Source organism: Bufo gargarizans, chromosome 1 (genome assembly GCF_014858855.1).
Source record: "Bufo gargarizans isolate SCDJY-AF-19 chromosome 1, ASM1485885v1, whole genome shotgun sequence".
NCBI classification, from domain to species: domain Eukaryota; kingdom Metazoa; phylum Chordata; class Amphibia; order Anura; family Bufonidae; genus Bufo; species Bufo gargarizans.
The window spans coordinates 559,962,979-559,976,011 of NC_058080.1; the positions used below are offsets into that span (position 1 = coordinate 559,962,979).

General features: G+C 42.9%; 1 protein-coding gene across 15 annotated transcripts in view; it reads left to right on the forward strand.

Annotated features, from left to right (window-relative positions):
• Positions 1-13,033, forward strand: part of RIMBP2 (RIMS binding protein 2) — a 683,237-nt gene that overhangs the window by 60,687 nt on the left and 609,517 nt on the right. For all 15 annotated transcript variants that reach the window (XR_006387405.1, XR_006387406.1, XR_006387407.1 and 12 more), the window contains exon 3: positions 10,521-10,628. Coding sequence is in view for 12 of the 15 variants with exons in the window: in XM_044275630.1 (XP_044131565.1) it covers positions 10,521-10,628 (108 nt within the window). In the remaining 3 variants the exon portion in view is untranslated. The remainder of the gene's footprint in view (positions 1-10,520; positions 10,629-13,033) is intronic.

Sequence of the window (13,033 nt, forward strand, 5' to 3'; positions counted from 1 at the left end):
CAGAAACAGCGGCAGAAGCGCCTGACCTGGGCTACAGAGAAGCAGCACTGGACTGTTGCATGTCATTCGGAAATCAAGGTGCCAGAGTCTGGAGGAAGACTGGGGAGAGGGAAATGCCAAAATGCCTGGAGTCCAGTGTCAAGTACCCACAGTGAGTGATGGTCTGGGGTGCCATGTCAGCTGCTGGTGTTGGTCCACTGTGTTTTGTCAAGGGCAGGGTCAATGCAGCTAGCTATCGATTTTGGAGCACTTCATGCTTCCATCTGCTGAAAAGCTTTATGGAGATGAAGATTTCATTTTTCAGCATGACCTGGCACCTGCTCACAGTGCCAAAACCACTGGTAAATGGTTTACTGATCATGGTATTACTGTGCTCAATTGGCCTGCCAACTCTCCTGACCTGAACCCCATAGAGAATCTGTGGGATATTGGGAAGAGACAGTTGAGAGATGCAAGACCGCAATTTTTGGTCCGCAGCACAGGCACGGAGCCCTTACGTTCGTGGTCATGAGCCCTTACAGTGTTTTCAACAAGACTCTATCCCAGATCACCATTGCATCTGCCGTGTTAACCCCTGAACCCAGTAGTCACGTACTACCCTCATCCCAACAAGCCTCTCCATAGTCAGAGCTGCACTCCTCTATAAGACCACCTCTTTTCTAGCTGCTATGTCAGCTTGGGTTTTATCCCACTCAGTTTTGAGCCAACATCATTTTCATAATTCTACTTACCTAATTCATTCTCACTCACGCCCTTCATCTTGTAGCTCCATCTGAGGATTTACATATTGCTTGGTCCATTCTATCCAAATAATAATTATTAAAGTAGATTTGTCACCATAGTATGATGCCCTATTTTGAATCGGCATGTTACTGGAGCCCCTCTGCTGTACTTGTAGCCAAAAGGTACAGAAGAAATGTGCCATTTGGTTAAAAGCAGCAAACACGAAAACCAGCTGACTCATTGTATTCATAAAGAGAATGCTACACTGCCCCCCAAACTCCAGCCACCTCTTCCCCCCACAACTGACTGACTGGACAGATCTGCTTATATACACATCAGTCACTGGTGAGGGGAGCACTTTGAGGCAGGAGGACTCATGACCAGTGATGGCCAGTTTGCATTGTTCGCCTGCGAACATATGCAGGCTGCCATATTTTTTCACAAGTCCTGCGAGGCACAGGTGAGCCCCTACCTGTGCCTGTGCCGCGAGCCGGTCTCAAAACAAGTGCGGTCAGAGGGAGCAGGCAGTTCCGAGAACATCGGGCTGTTCTTGGAACTGCCTGCTCCAGGTGACCGCATTTGTTTTCAGACCGGCTCGCGGCACAGGCACAGGTAAGGGCTTACCTGTGCCTCGCCGGACTTGTGAAAAAATATGGCAGCCCGCAAATGTTTGCGGGCAAACAATGCGAACTAGCCATCACTGCTCATGAATAGTAGTCTACTGTATTCTGTGTATCTCCATTTTCCAGACAGCTACATATACTATATTTATTGGAGTCCAAAGGTACAGTGGACCTGTCTCCGTGTTATGCTGACCTGACAGTGGGCATCGCTCCATTCACATGCCGCAATTTCGTTCCGCATTTTGCGGAACGGAATTGTGGACCTATTCATTCCAATGGGGCAGTACGATGTGCTGCCCGGACACGGAATTGCGGATCCGCACTTCCGGGTCCGCAGTTCCGTTCCGCAAAAAAATAGAACATGTCCTATTCTTGTCCGCAACTGTGGACAAGAACAGGGGAGGGGAGCACTTTGAGGCAGGAGGACTCATGACCAGTAATGGCCAGTTCACATTGTTCGCCTGCGAACATATGCGGGCTGCCATATTTTTTCACAAGTCCGGCGAGGCACAGGTGAGCCCTTACCTGTGCCTGTGCCGAGCAGGTCTCAAAACAAGTGCGGTCAGCGGGAGCAGGCAGTTCCGAGAACAGCCACCTTCATCGGGCTGTTCTTGGAACTGCCTGCTCCCGGTGACCGCATTTGTTTTCAGACCGGCTCGCGGCACAGGTAAGGGCTTACCTGTGCCTCGCCGGACTTGTGAAAAAATATGGCAGCCTGCATATGTTTGCGGGCAAACAATGTGAACTGGCCATCACTGCTCATGAATAGTAGTCTACTGTATTCTGTGTGTCTCCATTTTCCGGACAGCTACATATACTATATTTATTGGAGTCCAAAGGTACAGTGGACCTGTCTCCGTGTTATGCTGACCTGACAGTGGGCATCGCTCCATTCACATGCCGCAATTTCGTTCCGCATTTTGCGGAACGGAATTGTGGACCTATTCATTCCAATGGGGCAGTACGATGTCCTGCCCGGACATGGAATTGCGGATCCGCACTTCCGGGTCCGCAGTTCCGTTCCGCAAAAAAATAGAACATGTCCTATTCTTGTCCGCAACTGTGGACAAGAACAGGCATATTCTATTAATGCCAGCAATGTGCGGTCCGCAAAATGCGGAACGCACATTGCCGCTTTCCGTGTTTTGCGGCTCTGTGGACCCGCAAAACACGTTGCGGACGTGTGAATGGAGCCTTTAGGTGACGGACCCACAATTGTGGCTATTTTTCACTTTAAGGCCTCTTTCACACAGGCATTGCGGGAAAATGTGCGGGTGCATTGCGGGAACACGCACAATTTTTTCGCGCGAGTGCAAAACATTGTAATGCGTTTTGCACTCGCGTGAGAAAAATCGCGCATGTTTGGTACCCAAACCCGAACTTCTTCACAGAAGTTCGGGCTTGGGATCGGTGTTCTGTAGATTGTATTATTTTCCCTTATAACATGGGTATAAGGGAAAATAATAGCATTCTGAATACAGAATGTATAGTAAAATAGCGCTGGAGGGGTTAAAATTTTTTAACTCACCTTAGTCCACTTGATCGCGAAGCCGGCATCTCCTTCTGTCTTCATCTTAGCTGTGTGCAGGAACGGGATCTGTGGTGATGTCACTCCGGTCATCACATGATCCATCACATGATCTTTTACCATGGTGATGGATCATGTGATGGACCATGTGATGACCGGAGTGACATCACCACAGGTCCTGTTCCTCCACACAGAAGACAGACAGAAGAGAAGCCGGGCTGCGCGATCAAGTGGATTCAGGTGAGTTAAATAATTTATTTATTTTTTTAACCCCTCAAGCGCTATTGTACTATGTATTCTGTATTCAGAATGCTATTATTTTCCCTTATAACCATGTTATAAGGGAAAATAATAATGATCGGGTCTCCATCCCGATCGTCTCCTAGCAACCATGCGTGAAAATCGCACCGCATCTGCACTTGCTTGCGGATGCTTGCGATTTTCACGCAACCCCATTCATTTCTATGGGGCCTGCGTATAATTAAAAAAAAAAAGAGCATGCTGCGATTTTTCACGCAACGCATAAGTGATGCGTGAAAATCACCGCTCATGTGAACAGCCCCATAGAAATGAATGGGTCAGGATTCTGCGCGGGTGCAATAGTTCAACTCGCGCATCGCATCCGCGCGGAATACTCGCCCGTGTGAAAGAGGCCTAATGGTTGTATGTCTTTGTGAAGTTTGGTGAACTGATTTATCGGTGCCTGCCTGTGACATGAAGGAAACACTACAGAAAATATCACAGCATTTGAACTGCTCTATTGATAGGCAGAATACAGAATTTCAGTGTGCCAGCTATAATTGTTTGGGCACGGCTACCAAGTTGATCATTACATTAGTGGCTCTTGGCAGCTTCTGTGCCGAGTCGCGGTGGATAAATTAATGATTACGCCAAAGAACAACACAGCAGAAGTGAAAAAGGAAATGCAGACTGAAATATGGAAGAGATGTAATGCTTTCATAGGGAAGTTTTCATCCCATACTGTTTTTGAGAAATGTGCCAAACATATGGCCCACTCTCAAATATAGCACAAATTGTGCAATTATGTTTACCAGGCATTCACAGAATGATAGGATTGTCCATCTATTCCATCCACAATAAATATAAGAGGAATGATTTATAATTCAGCACGATGCAAGTGTACTTAACCGCCTTCGGACCGCCTAAAGCAGGATTGCGTTCCGGAGGCGGTCGATTCATTCCTCCTAGACGCGCCGGCGCGTCATCTCGCGAGACGCGAGATTTCCTGTGAACGCGCGCACACAGGAGTGCGCGTTCACAGGAACTGCAGGTAAACGAGCTGATCTACAGCCTGCCAGCGGCGATCATTCGCTGGCAGGCTGTGGATCCGATTATTTTTTAACCCCTGAAAGGTATATTAGACACTGTTTTGTTAACAGCGTCTAATATACCTGCTTCCTGGTCCTCTGGTGGTCACTTTTGCTTGGATCTACCACCAGAGGACATAGGCAGCTCTGTAAAGTAGCACCAAACACCACTACACTACACCCCCCCTTTCACTTATTAACCCCTTATTAACCCCTGATCACCCCATATTAGACTCCCTGATCACCCCCCTGTCATTGATCACCCCCCTGTAAGGCTCCTTTCAGATGTCCGTATGTGTTTTGCGGATCCACGGATCCGCAAAACACATACGGACGTCTGAATGGAGACTTACAGGGGGGTGATCACCCCATATAGACTCCCTGATCACCCCCCTGTCATTGATCAACCCCCTGTAAGGCTCCATTCAGACGTCCGTATATGTTTTATGGATCCGCGGATGCACGGATCCGCAAAACACATACGGACGTCTGAATGGAGCCTTACAGGGGGGTGATCACCCCAAATAGACTCCCTGATCACTCCCCTGTCTTTGATCACCCCCCTGTCATTGATCACCTCCCTGTAAGGCTCCATTCAGACGCCCGTATGTGTTTTATGGATCCGCGGATCCACAGATCCGCAAAACACGGACACCGCGGATCCGCAAAACACGGACACCGGCAATATGCTTTCCGCATTTAGTGGATCCGCACATTGCCAGAACTATATAGAAAATGCCTTTTTTTGTCCGCAATTGCGGACAAGAATAGGACATGTTCTATAGGCTCTACAAAAAACGCAGTGTTCGCCCGATCAGGCCTGATCTTGTGTGCATACTTGCGTTCAGTCCGCCCCACCGCAGTGACAGAATATTTTTTTTTGTGATCACTGCAAAAACACCGTAAAATCGCTGCGGCGCTATAAAAAGATCACTTTTGAGGGGCATAGCGAGTTCATAGAAGATTTTTTTTTTTTGGTCTCAAGTTAGCGGAAATTGATTTTTTTTTATTGTTTTTTTGTTTTTTCTTACAAAGTCTCATATTCCACGAACTCACCATACCCCTCACGGAATCCAAATGCGTAATTTTTTTTTGACATTTATATTCCAGACTTCTTCTCACGCTTTAGGGCCCCTAAAATGCCAGGGCAGTATAAATACCCCACATGTGACCCCATTTTGGAAAGAAGACACCCCAAGGTATTTCGTGAGGGGCATGGCGAGTTCATGTAAAATTTTATTTTTTGTCACAAGTTAGTGGAATATGAGACTTTGTAAGAGAGAAAAAAGAAAATTATAAAAAAAAAAATTATAAAAAAAAAATTATAAAAAAAAAAAAATATCATTTTCCTCTAACTTGTGCCAAAAATAAAATATTCTAGGAACTCGCCATGCCCCTCACGGAATACCTTGGTGTGTCTTCTTTCCAAAATGGGGTCACTTGTGGGATATTTATACTGCCCTAGCACTTTAGGGGACCTAAAGCGTGAGAAGTAGTTTGGAATCCAAATGTGTAAAAAATGCCTTGTGAAATCTTAAAGGTGCTCTTTAGAATTTGGGCCCCTTTGCGCACCTAGGCTGCAAAAAAGTGTAACACATGTGGTATCGCCGTACTCAGGAGAAGTTGGGCAATGTGTTTTGGGGTGTCTTTTTACATATACCCATGCTAGGTGAGAGAAATATCTCTCTAAAATGACAACTTTGTATAAAAACATGGGAAAAGTTGACTTTTAGAGAGATATTTCTCTCACCCAGCATGGGTACATGTAAAAATACACCCCAAAACACATTGCCCTACTTCTTCTAAGTATGGCAATACCACGTGTGACACTTTTTTGCAGCCTAGGGGCCCAAAGGGACCCAAATTCTAAAGAGCACCTTTAGGATTTCACAGGGCATTTTTTAGGCATTTGGATTCCAGACTTCTTCTCACGCTTTAGGTCCCCTAAAATGCCAGGGCAGTATAAATAAATAGTATAAATATAAGTGACCCCATTTTGGAAAGAAGACACCCCAAGGTATTTCATGATGGGAATAGTGAGTTCATGGAAGTTTTTATTTTTTGTCACAAGTTAGTGGAATATGAGACTTTGTAAGAAAAAAAAAAATCATCATTTTCCGCTAACTTGTGACAAAAAATAAAAACTTCTATGAACTCACTATGCCCATCATCGAATACCTTAGGGTGTCTACTTTCCGAAATGGGGTCATTTGTGGGATGTTTTTACTGTCTGGGCATTGTAGAACCTCAGGAAACATGACAGGTGCTCAGAAAGTCAGAGCTGCTTCAAAATGCAGAAATTCACATTTTTGTACCATAGTTTGTAAACGCTATAACTTTTGCACAAACCAATAAATATACACTTATTGCATTTTTTTCATCAAAGACATGTAGAACAATAAATTTAGAGAAAAATTTATATAGAAATGTAGTTTTTTTTGAAAAATTTTACAACTGAAAGTGAAAAATGTCATTTTTTTGCAAAAAATTCGGTAAATTTCGATTAATAACAAAAAAGTAAAAATGTCAGCAGCAATGAAATGCCACCAAATGAAAGCTCTATTAGTGAGAAGAAAAGGAGGTAAAATTCATTTGGGTGGTAAACGTATGTATGACCGAGCAATAAACGGTGAAAGTAGTGTAGTGCAGAATTGTAAAAAGTGGTCTGATCATTAAGCGGGTTTAAGCTAGGGAGGCTGAGGTGGTTAAAGAATCCCTCCCAAAATGTTTACAGCCCTATAAAGCTAACTCACCCCAATATTCTAGCAGTGTAATGTGCTTCATTCTAGCTTAGGCTACTTTCACACTGGCGTTTCTGGGTCCGCTTGTGAGATCTGTTTCAGGGCTCTCACAAGTGGTCCAAAACGGATCAGTTCAGCCCCAATGCATTCTGAATGGATAAGGATCCGTTCAGAATGCATCAATTTTGCTGCGTTTGTTCTCCATTGCGTTTTTTAGGCGGTCACTAAATCGCAGCTTGCAGCGTTTTGGTGACCGTCTATGCGGAGCCAAACGGATCCGTCCTGACTTACAATATAAGTCAATGGGGACAGATCCGTTTTCACTGACACAATATGGTGCAATTGAAAACGGATCCGTCCCCCATTGACTTTCAATGTAAGTCGGGACGGATCCGTTTTTTTTTTTTAAAGAATAATGCAAACGGATCCGCTCTGAACGGATACAAGCGTTTGCATTATAGGTGCGGATCCGTCTGTGCAGATACAAGACGGATCCGCACCAAACACAGGTAAGAAAGTAGCCTTAGTTGCATCCATGCATTTTAAACCCTTTCATTATGGCAGCTCCGAGTCTGACCACTAGTCCAGAACTTGGACAAATGGATTTGTTTTCAGGGCCCCGGGCCCCGGTGAGTTTAGTGCTCCTTGTCCTAGAACAGGTATTACTCACCACTCCCTGTGATTCTTCTCTGAGGGCCTGTGATGCGCTAAGTCCTGGCAGCACACAGCTTCAAGACAGGAGTTATATTCTACTGTATGATGAGAAATGTATGATACAACAGGTATGCCCTATACTTTATTCTTTAACCCAAGGGTATAGCTTTGTATTTTCCACCTTCGAAGAGCATAACTTTTTTATTTTTCTTATTTTTCGGTTCAGTATAGCCATAGGGGTTTGTTTTTTTTGTTTTTTTTTTGCAAATAGTACAAAAAACTGTTTTTATTTTTCAGTCAATGGAGCTGTGTTTGGGCTGGTTATTATTTTGGTTGCATGATGATATCAATGTACCAGAATAAAGGACCCCAAAATGATACCATGTGGTATCACAGAGGAGGGAAATATGTTAATGTAAAGGTATATTGAACACAACTATGTCACTTTACAAGGATAATTCTTGTAACTTATGATCCATGGACACCACTTACACTTGAATGGAGCGGGGACCCCTTAGGCTTGTTTCACACAAGCGATATTGGGTCTGTTCAGTGAAAAACTGAAAAAAGTCTAAACAGTTTTGTCTGTGATTGCATTCAGTGTTTCACTTTTTTCTTCGAATGGATGCAGTCGGTTTTGATGATATTTTCACACTTGTGAAGAAAAAAATGAAAGAATTACAATCTATATCACCCAGCAACCATCAGTGAAAAATGCATTGCATCTGGATGCCTTGTGTTTTTCATGCAAGCCCCATTCACCTCTATGGGTCCAGGGCTGCGTGATTAACAACGCTCATGTGCACAGACCCATTGAAATGAACGGGTCCGTATTCAGTCCAGATGCTATCCCTTGGCAACATGCATCACATCCGGATGGAAAACCCGCTTGTGTGACAGAGGCCTTAGCTGTTGGGCTCTGTCTTCCTCCTCAGTATCCGGCCATTATGGTATATGGTGGATTTGCCATGATATTCATTGAGGGTCTTTCATTATGTATGTAGGAATTTTAAATATAGTCTCAATACTTATTTATCATGTCATTTCAAGCTTCATTTAAAAATTCTACCATAGTGTGTTTTTTTTTTGCAACCTTTAGATTTTAATTAGGCAATCCTGGCTGTAAAGCCGACCAAACACTAGAGATTGTAGACATCGTAAAGGGCCAGTTTTGGACCTTTTTGTGACATAAATAAGGCAGATATTGACCAGAGGCAGAAATGTGGAAAAAGTGATCTGCCATGCTTGTTTTTTTTCTGTTGGTGTCGAGTGCAGTTGGCAAAACTTTGAAAGTTGCGTGTGCCTAATAACGGATGAGCATCAGTAGAAGTGCAGGCGAGGTCGCAGAGCCTAGCCAAGGTCGCTCTCCCAATTTTTTTCAATACATCGTTTTAACTTGTGAAGAAATGGAGGGTCCACCCCTCCTACTCTGACAAGTTGACTCAAGTTTTGCAAGTTGATATCTCCTCCGACCAATGGCTCAAAATATTCCAATTAGCTCACAAATCCTCCATTGCCAGTAAGTATCAGGAGGCCAGTTATAAAATACTATCAAGATGGTATTATGTGTCCTGAGAAAATATTCCTATTTTTTTAAATCACATTTTTAAAGAATTTCAGTATATAAATTTAAACAAAAAAATCCTGTTTTCGCACTGGCCACTAGGCCTAATAATAGGCGCCACTTCTTGGTCTGTACAGATCACTTTACTGCAGTTATCTCCTTATCATTACAGGCAGGATTAGAATGACAGATAACATCTCTGTGTATAGATAAGACACGTGATCCTCCATTCACAATAGGGGATTGTCAAAGCTTATGTACTACTCTGCACAGATCACAGGGCATGCCTAGAAAAATGTCCTATATAAGTCAATAAGTCAGCTCCAGACCACTGTGTCTATGGCCCATGTGACTGCTGTAAAGCAATTCTTTAAACGCTTTCCAAATGCTGTTAAGAACAGCTCAGACAAGATGGCCACCCCCATAATCATGTTCAGGAAAGAGAATAAATACATCTGTAATCAGAAAATAAAAACAGATTAGGCTATTTTCACATCTGTGGCACCACTTCCTACAGGCTCTTCCAGCAGAGAACAGGTTGCCGAAGTTCTCCGTATCCGGCACTGCTGGATGCTACCAGAATGCCCTCCGACCCATTAACTATAATTGGGTCCGGTGGAGATCTGGCTCGAATCTGGCAAAAATTCAATGAATTGGCCAGACAGAAACCACTGCACGCAGCAGTTTTTGTCTGGCCTATGCTGGGGCATTCTATGCCAGAACAGCCTGCTGTACAGCGGAAATGGGAAAGTAGCCTTAAAAAAAAGGACATACTGTGTTATCTGGTTTTAACTGGTGACACATTCCCATTCCCTAAGGCTAGGTGTAGGCACAATGGGAATGTATACAATGTATTCAGTGCTTCTAGGGGAGTAGAACATCACTGCAAGGTGGAACACGCCGCAATTATTTCCAAATCTGCTGACAGCAAAAACCTCAGTTGCCCTCTGTATTAAACTGGAGACATGCAGAGGTGCAATAAGTTCCATACAGATTTACGTATTACTGACCCATACAGAACGGATACGGAAGACATACGGATGCATTCTGTATGCATTCCATATTTTTTTTGCAGAACCATTGACTTAAATGCAGCCACGGAACGTGATTTGCGGGCAATAATAGGACATGTTCCATGTTTGAACGGAAATATACGGAAACGGAAGGCATACGGAGTACCTTCCGGTTTTCTTTGCGGATCCATTGAAATGAATGGTTCCGTATACGGAGCGCAAAGATTGGAAACTGGTAAAATAAAGTTTGTGTGCAGGAGGCCTTACTGTAATGATTGTTTCTTTGAATGTACACTGTTGCATCACAGGCAATAAATGTCTTTTACGTTTTCTTACTTTTTTATAGCAAAAACCTGCCAGCAGTAAAGTAGCGAGTACAGCAAAGCAACCAAACCAGAAAGCTAACAGTAAGGACTCTGAAAAGCCCAATGCAGCGAAAGTCACAAAAAGCAAGGTAGATGGTTGTGTTTTTTTGCATGTTCACTAGTAATGAATTAGAATGGTGCGCATATATGAATATGGTACAGATCATCCACAATGTTATCCAGTAAAAGCTTATTAGATTTTCAAAATCTCATGCGCATGGTGCAGAAAGAGTGGAAACTGACCTGCAGTGCGGATTTTGAAATCCACAGAATGTCAATTGTGTGTGAACTTTGCTATGCAGAGGATGAGATCTGGGGCAAATCCCCATAAGCTACACTGCTGTGTGCATATACTTCCGCATCCTAGCACTAAAATGAAGCTGCTCCTACTAGAAAATAATTTCAATCAATGGAATTGGGGCAAATACATTGTAGTTTGGATGCTTCAAATCAATTCATAATGAACCAGGTCCTGAATTTCACAAAAATTTGTCTGAAAAACGAACCTCATCAGCCAATCAGGGATGGTACCAGGCACGGAGATGTCTGTGCAGAACGAGCAGATGACATTCTGTGTTTTGCTGTTGATGAGGATGAATGGGCCTATGCAGTATCTAACGATTTTACATAGTATACAGAGATACAAGCAAGCATCTATTCATACGTAATAGGGACAGTGTAGGGAAAGAATAGCACAAAATAACTGTAGAATACTGGGAACGTTTGTCAGGGAAAGCTTTGACGGAGTGGAGGGCTGGAGGACAGTAGTTAATAATACAACTGCTGAAGAACCTTATTCTAGCAGTTCTGCGTTATAAAGCCAGCCCCCCGCAAGAATTTGTTTTTAAAGTTATATAGAGAAAAGGCAGTTTTTTTCTCCAAAATCTCAAGTTGATAGGCTTATTGCCAGCACAGCACCCCAATAGTATTCTGCTGCTGAGTAATTGCACAGTTTTTTAAAGATCAAAGTCACAGAACCACCACCAATGAAATGTACCCTTTTATTTCTTATTCAGTAAGATAACCCCAAAAATGTGTAATATCAGGCTACAGACTCTCCGTGCTCCATAAAGCCCTTCCTAAAAACAGAATGGGCACCCCGATAAGGGTGATCCCATGTCAGGAACCTGCTAGATGACCTTAGATGGCCCTGATCTGGGATAGAAACCACCATCAAATCAACATCAGTTTTCCAAAAGTTATTGTAGTGCCAAACGACACTAAAATATAATATATTCAGATATGACTGTATAGATCATATATGCAGATGTTAGATGTTCAGGTATAAAAATATAAACCACATAAGTAGATGAAGCCAAGATGCCTGTATATTGTTATAATACAGGGTAAGCCTGATAGATCACAAGCAAAATGGGCCAAAAGCCCCAGAAAAAGTAATGCAGATCACATATTTAAATGGACGTTACATGGAACCTATATGTTGTAAATATCACACAATCCATAAGAAATTAGACAACCGCCATACAAAGTGGCCTACTAGTCCCAACGCGTTTCCCTGCAACATTCAGGATACAGTTCATCAGGCGACAGTCAATTCAACCTATTATGTGGTTATTATATAGTATGATAAAAAGATATGGTAAGTTGATTAAACTGGTTATATGGTTGTTATATAATGTGATGAAAATAATAAATCCAAAAGCCAATATTTGCTTGTGATCATACATGGTTTGGACGGTATAGGTAGGGTCCAAAGCAGACCAGCAAATACTTCTCGCCAAACGCACTCAGATACCACATAGCGTTATGTACCCACTAGTATACAAACATATGCATCTCCTACAGATATAAGAAGTATATGGCTGCATAAAATAGAATGGCTGTGAGGTTCTGTAAAGCTGATGTGTTGCTGGGGAGGATCAAAAGATTCATATGAAATCCGATAACTGCAAAAAATTGCCAGCAGATATCTGGTGTCACTGGATCAGTATACTTGCATGCCCCTCAGTAGTTAGGTGCCAGTAATTATGTCACTTATGGCAGGTGCCTGGTCCTGGTTGTGCCATAGTTGTGCTGTTCAGGTCAGGATGCTGAATTCCCCAAATAAAGGACAATTTTTGGAGGCTTTGTATTATGAAAAAGTATAACACATGTGACGGTGCTGTGTGTTTTTAAACATGCTATTTGTTAACACCGTCAACTATGTGTTTACTCATAGCTATGTATGTCAGTGTCACTCTATCATTGTATTACAGGGCATGGGGATGAAAATATACATAAAAAAAATTAACAAAAAAAGGGTCCTAGGGTTATATACCAATTTTCTGGACAATTGGAGTAATTTTGGTTCGGGAAGAATTGATTCAGGCGACCCTGAAATGAACTGAATCTCAAAAGGTTTGCTTATCTCTACTTTGAAATTTTGAGAAATATTATGCATTTGTGGGTTATGCTTTGTTAAAGGAAACCTGCCTTGTTAAACAGGGTGTCTCCGCCACAGGCAGCATGTTATACAGCAGAATGATATGTAGTT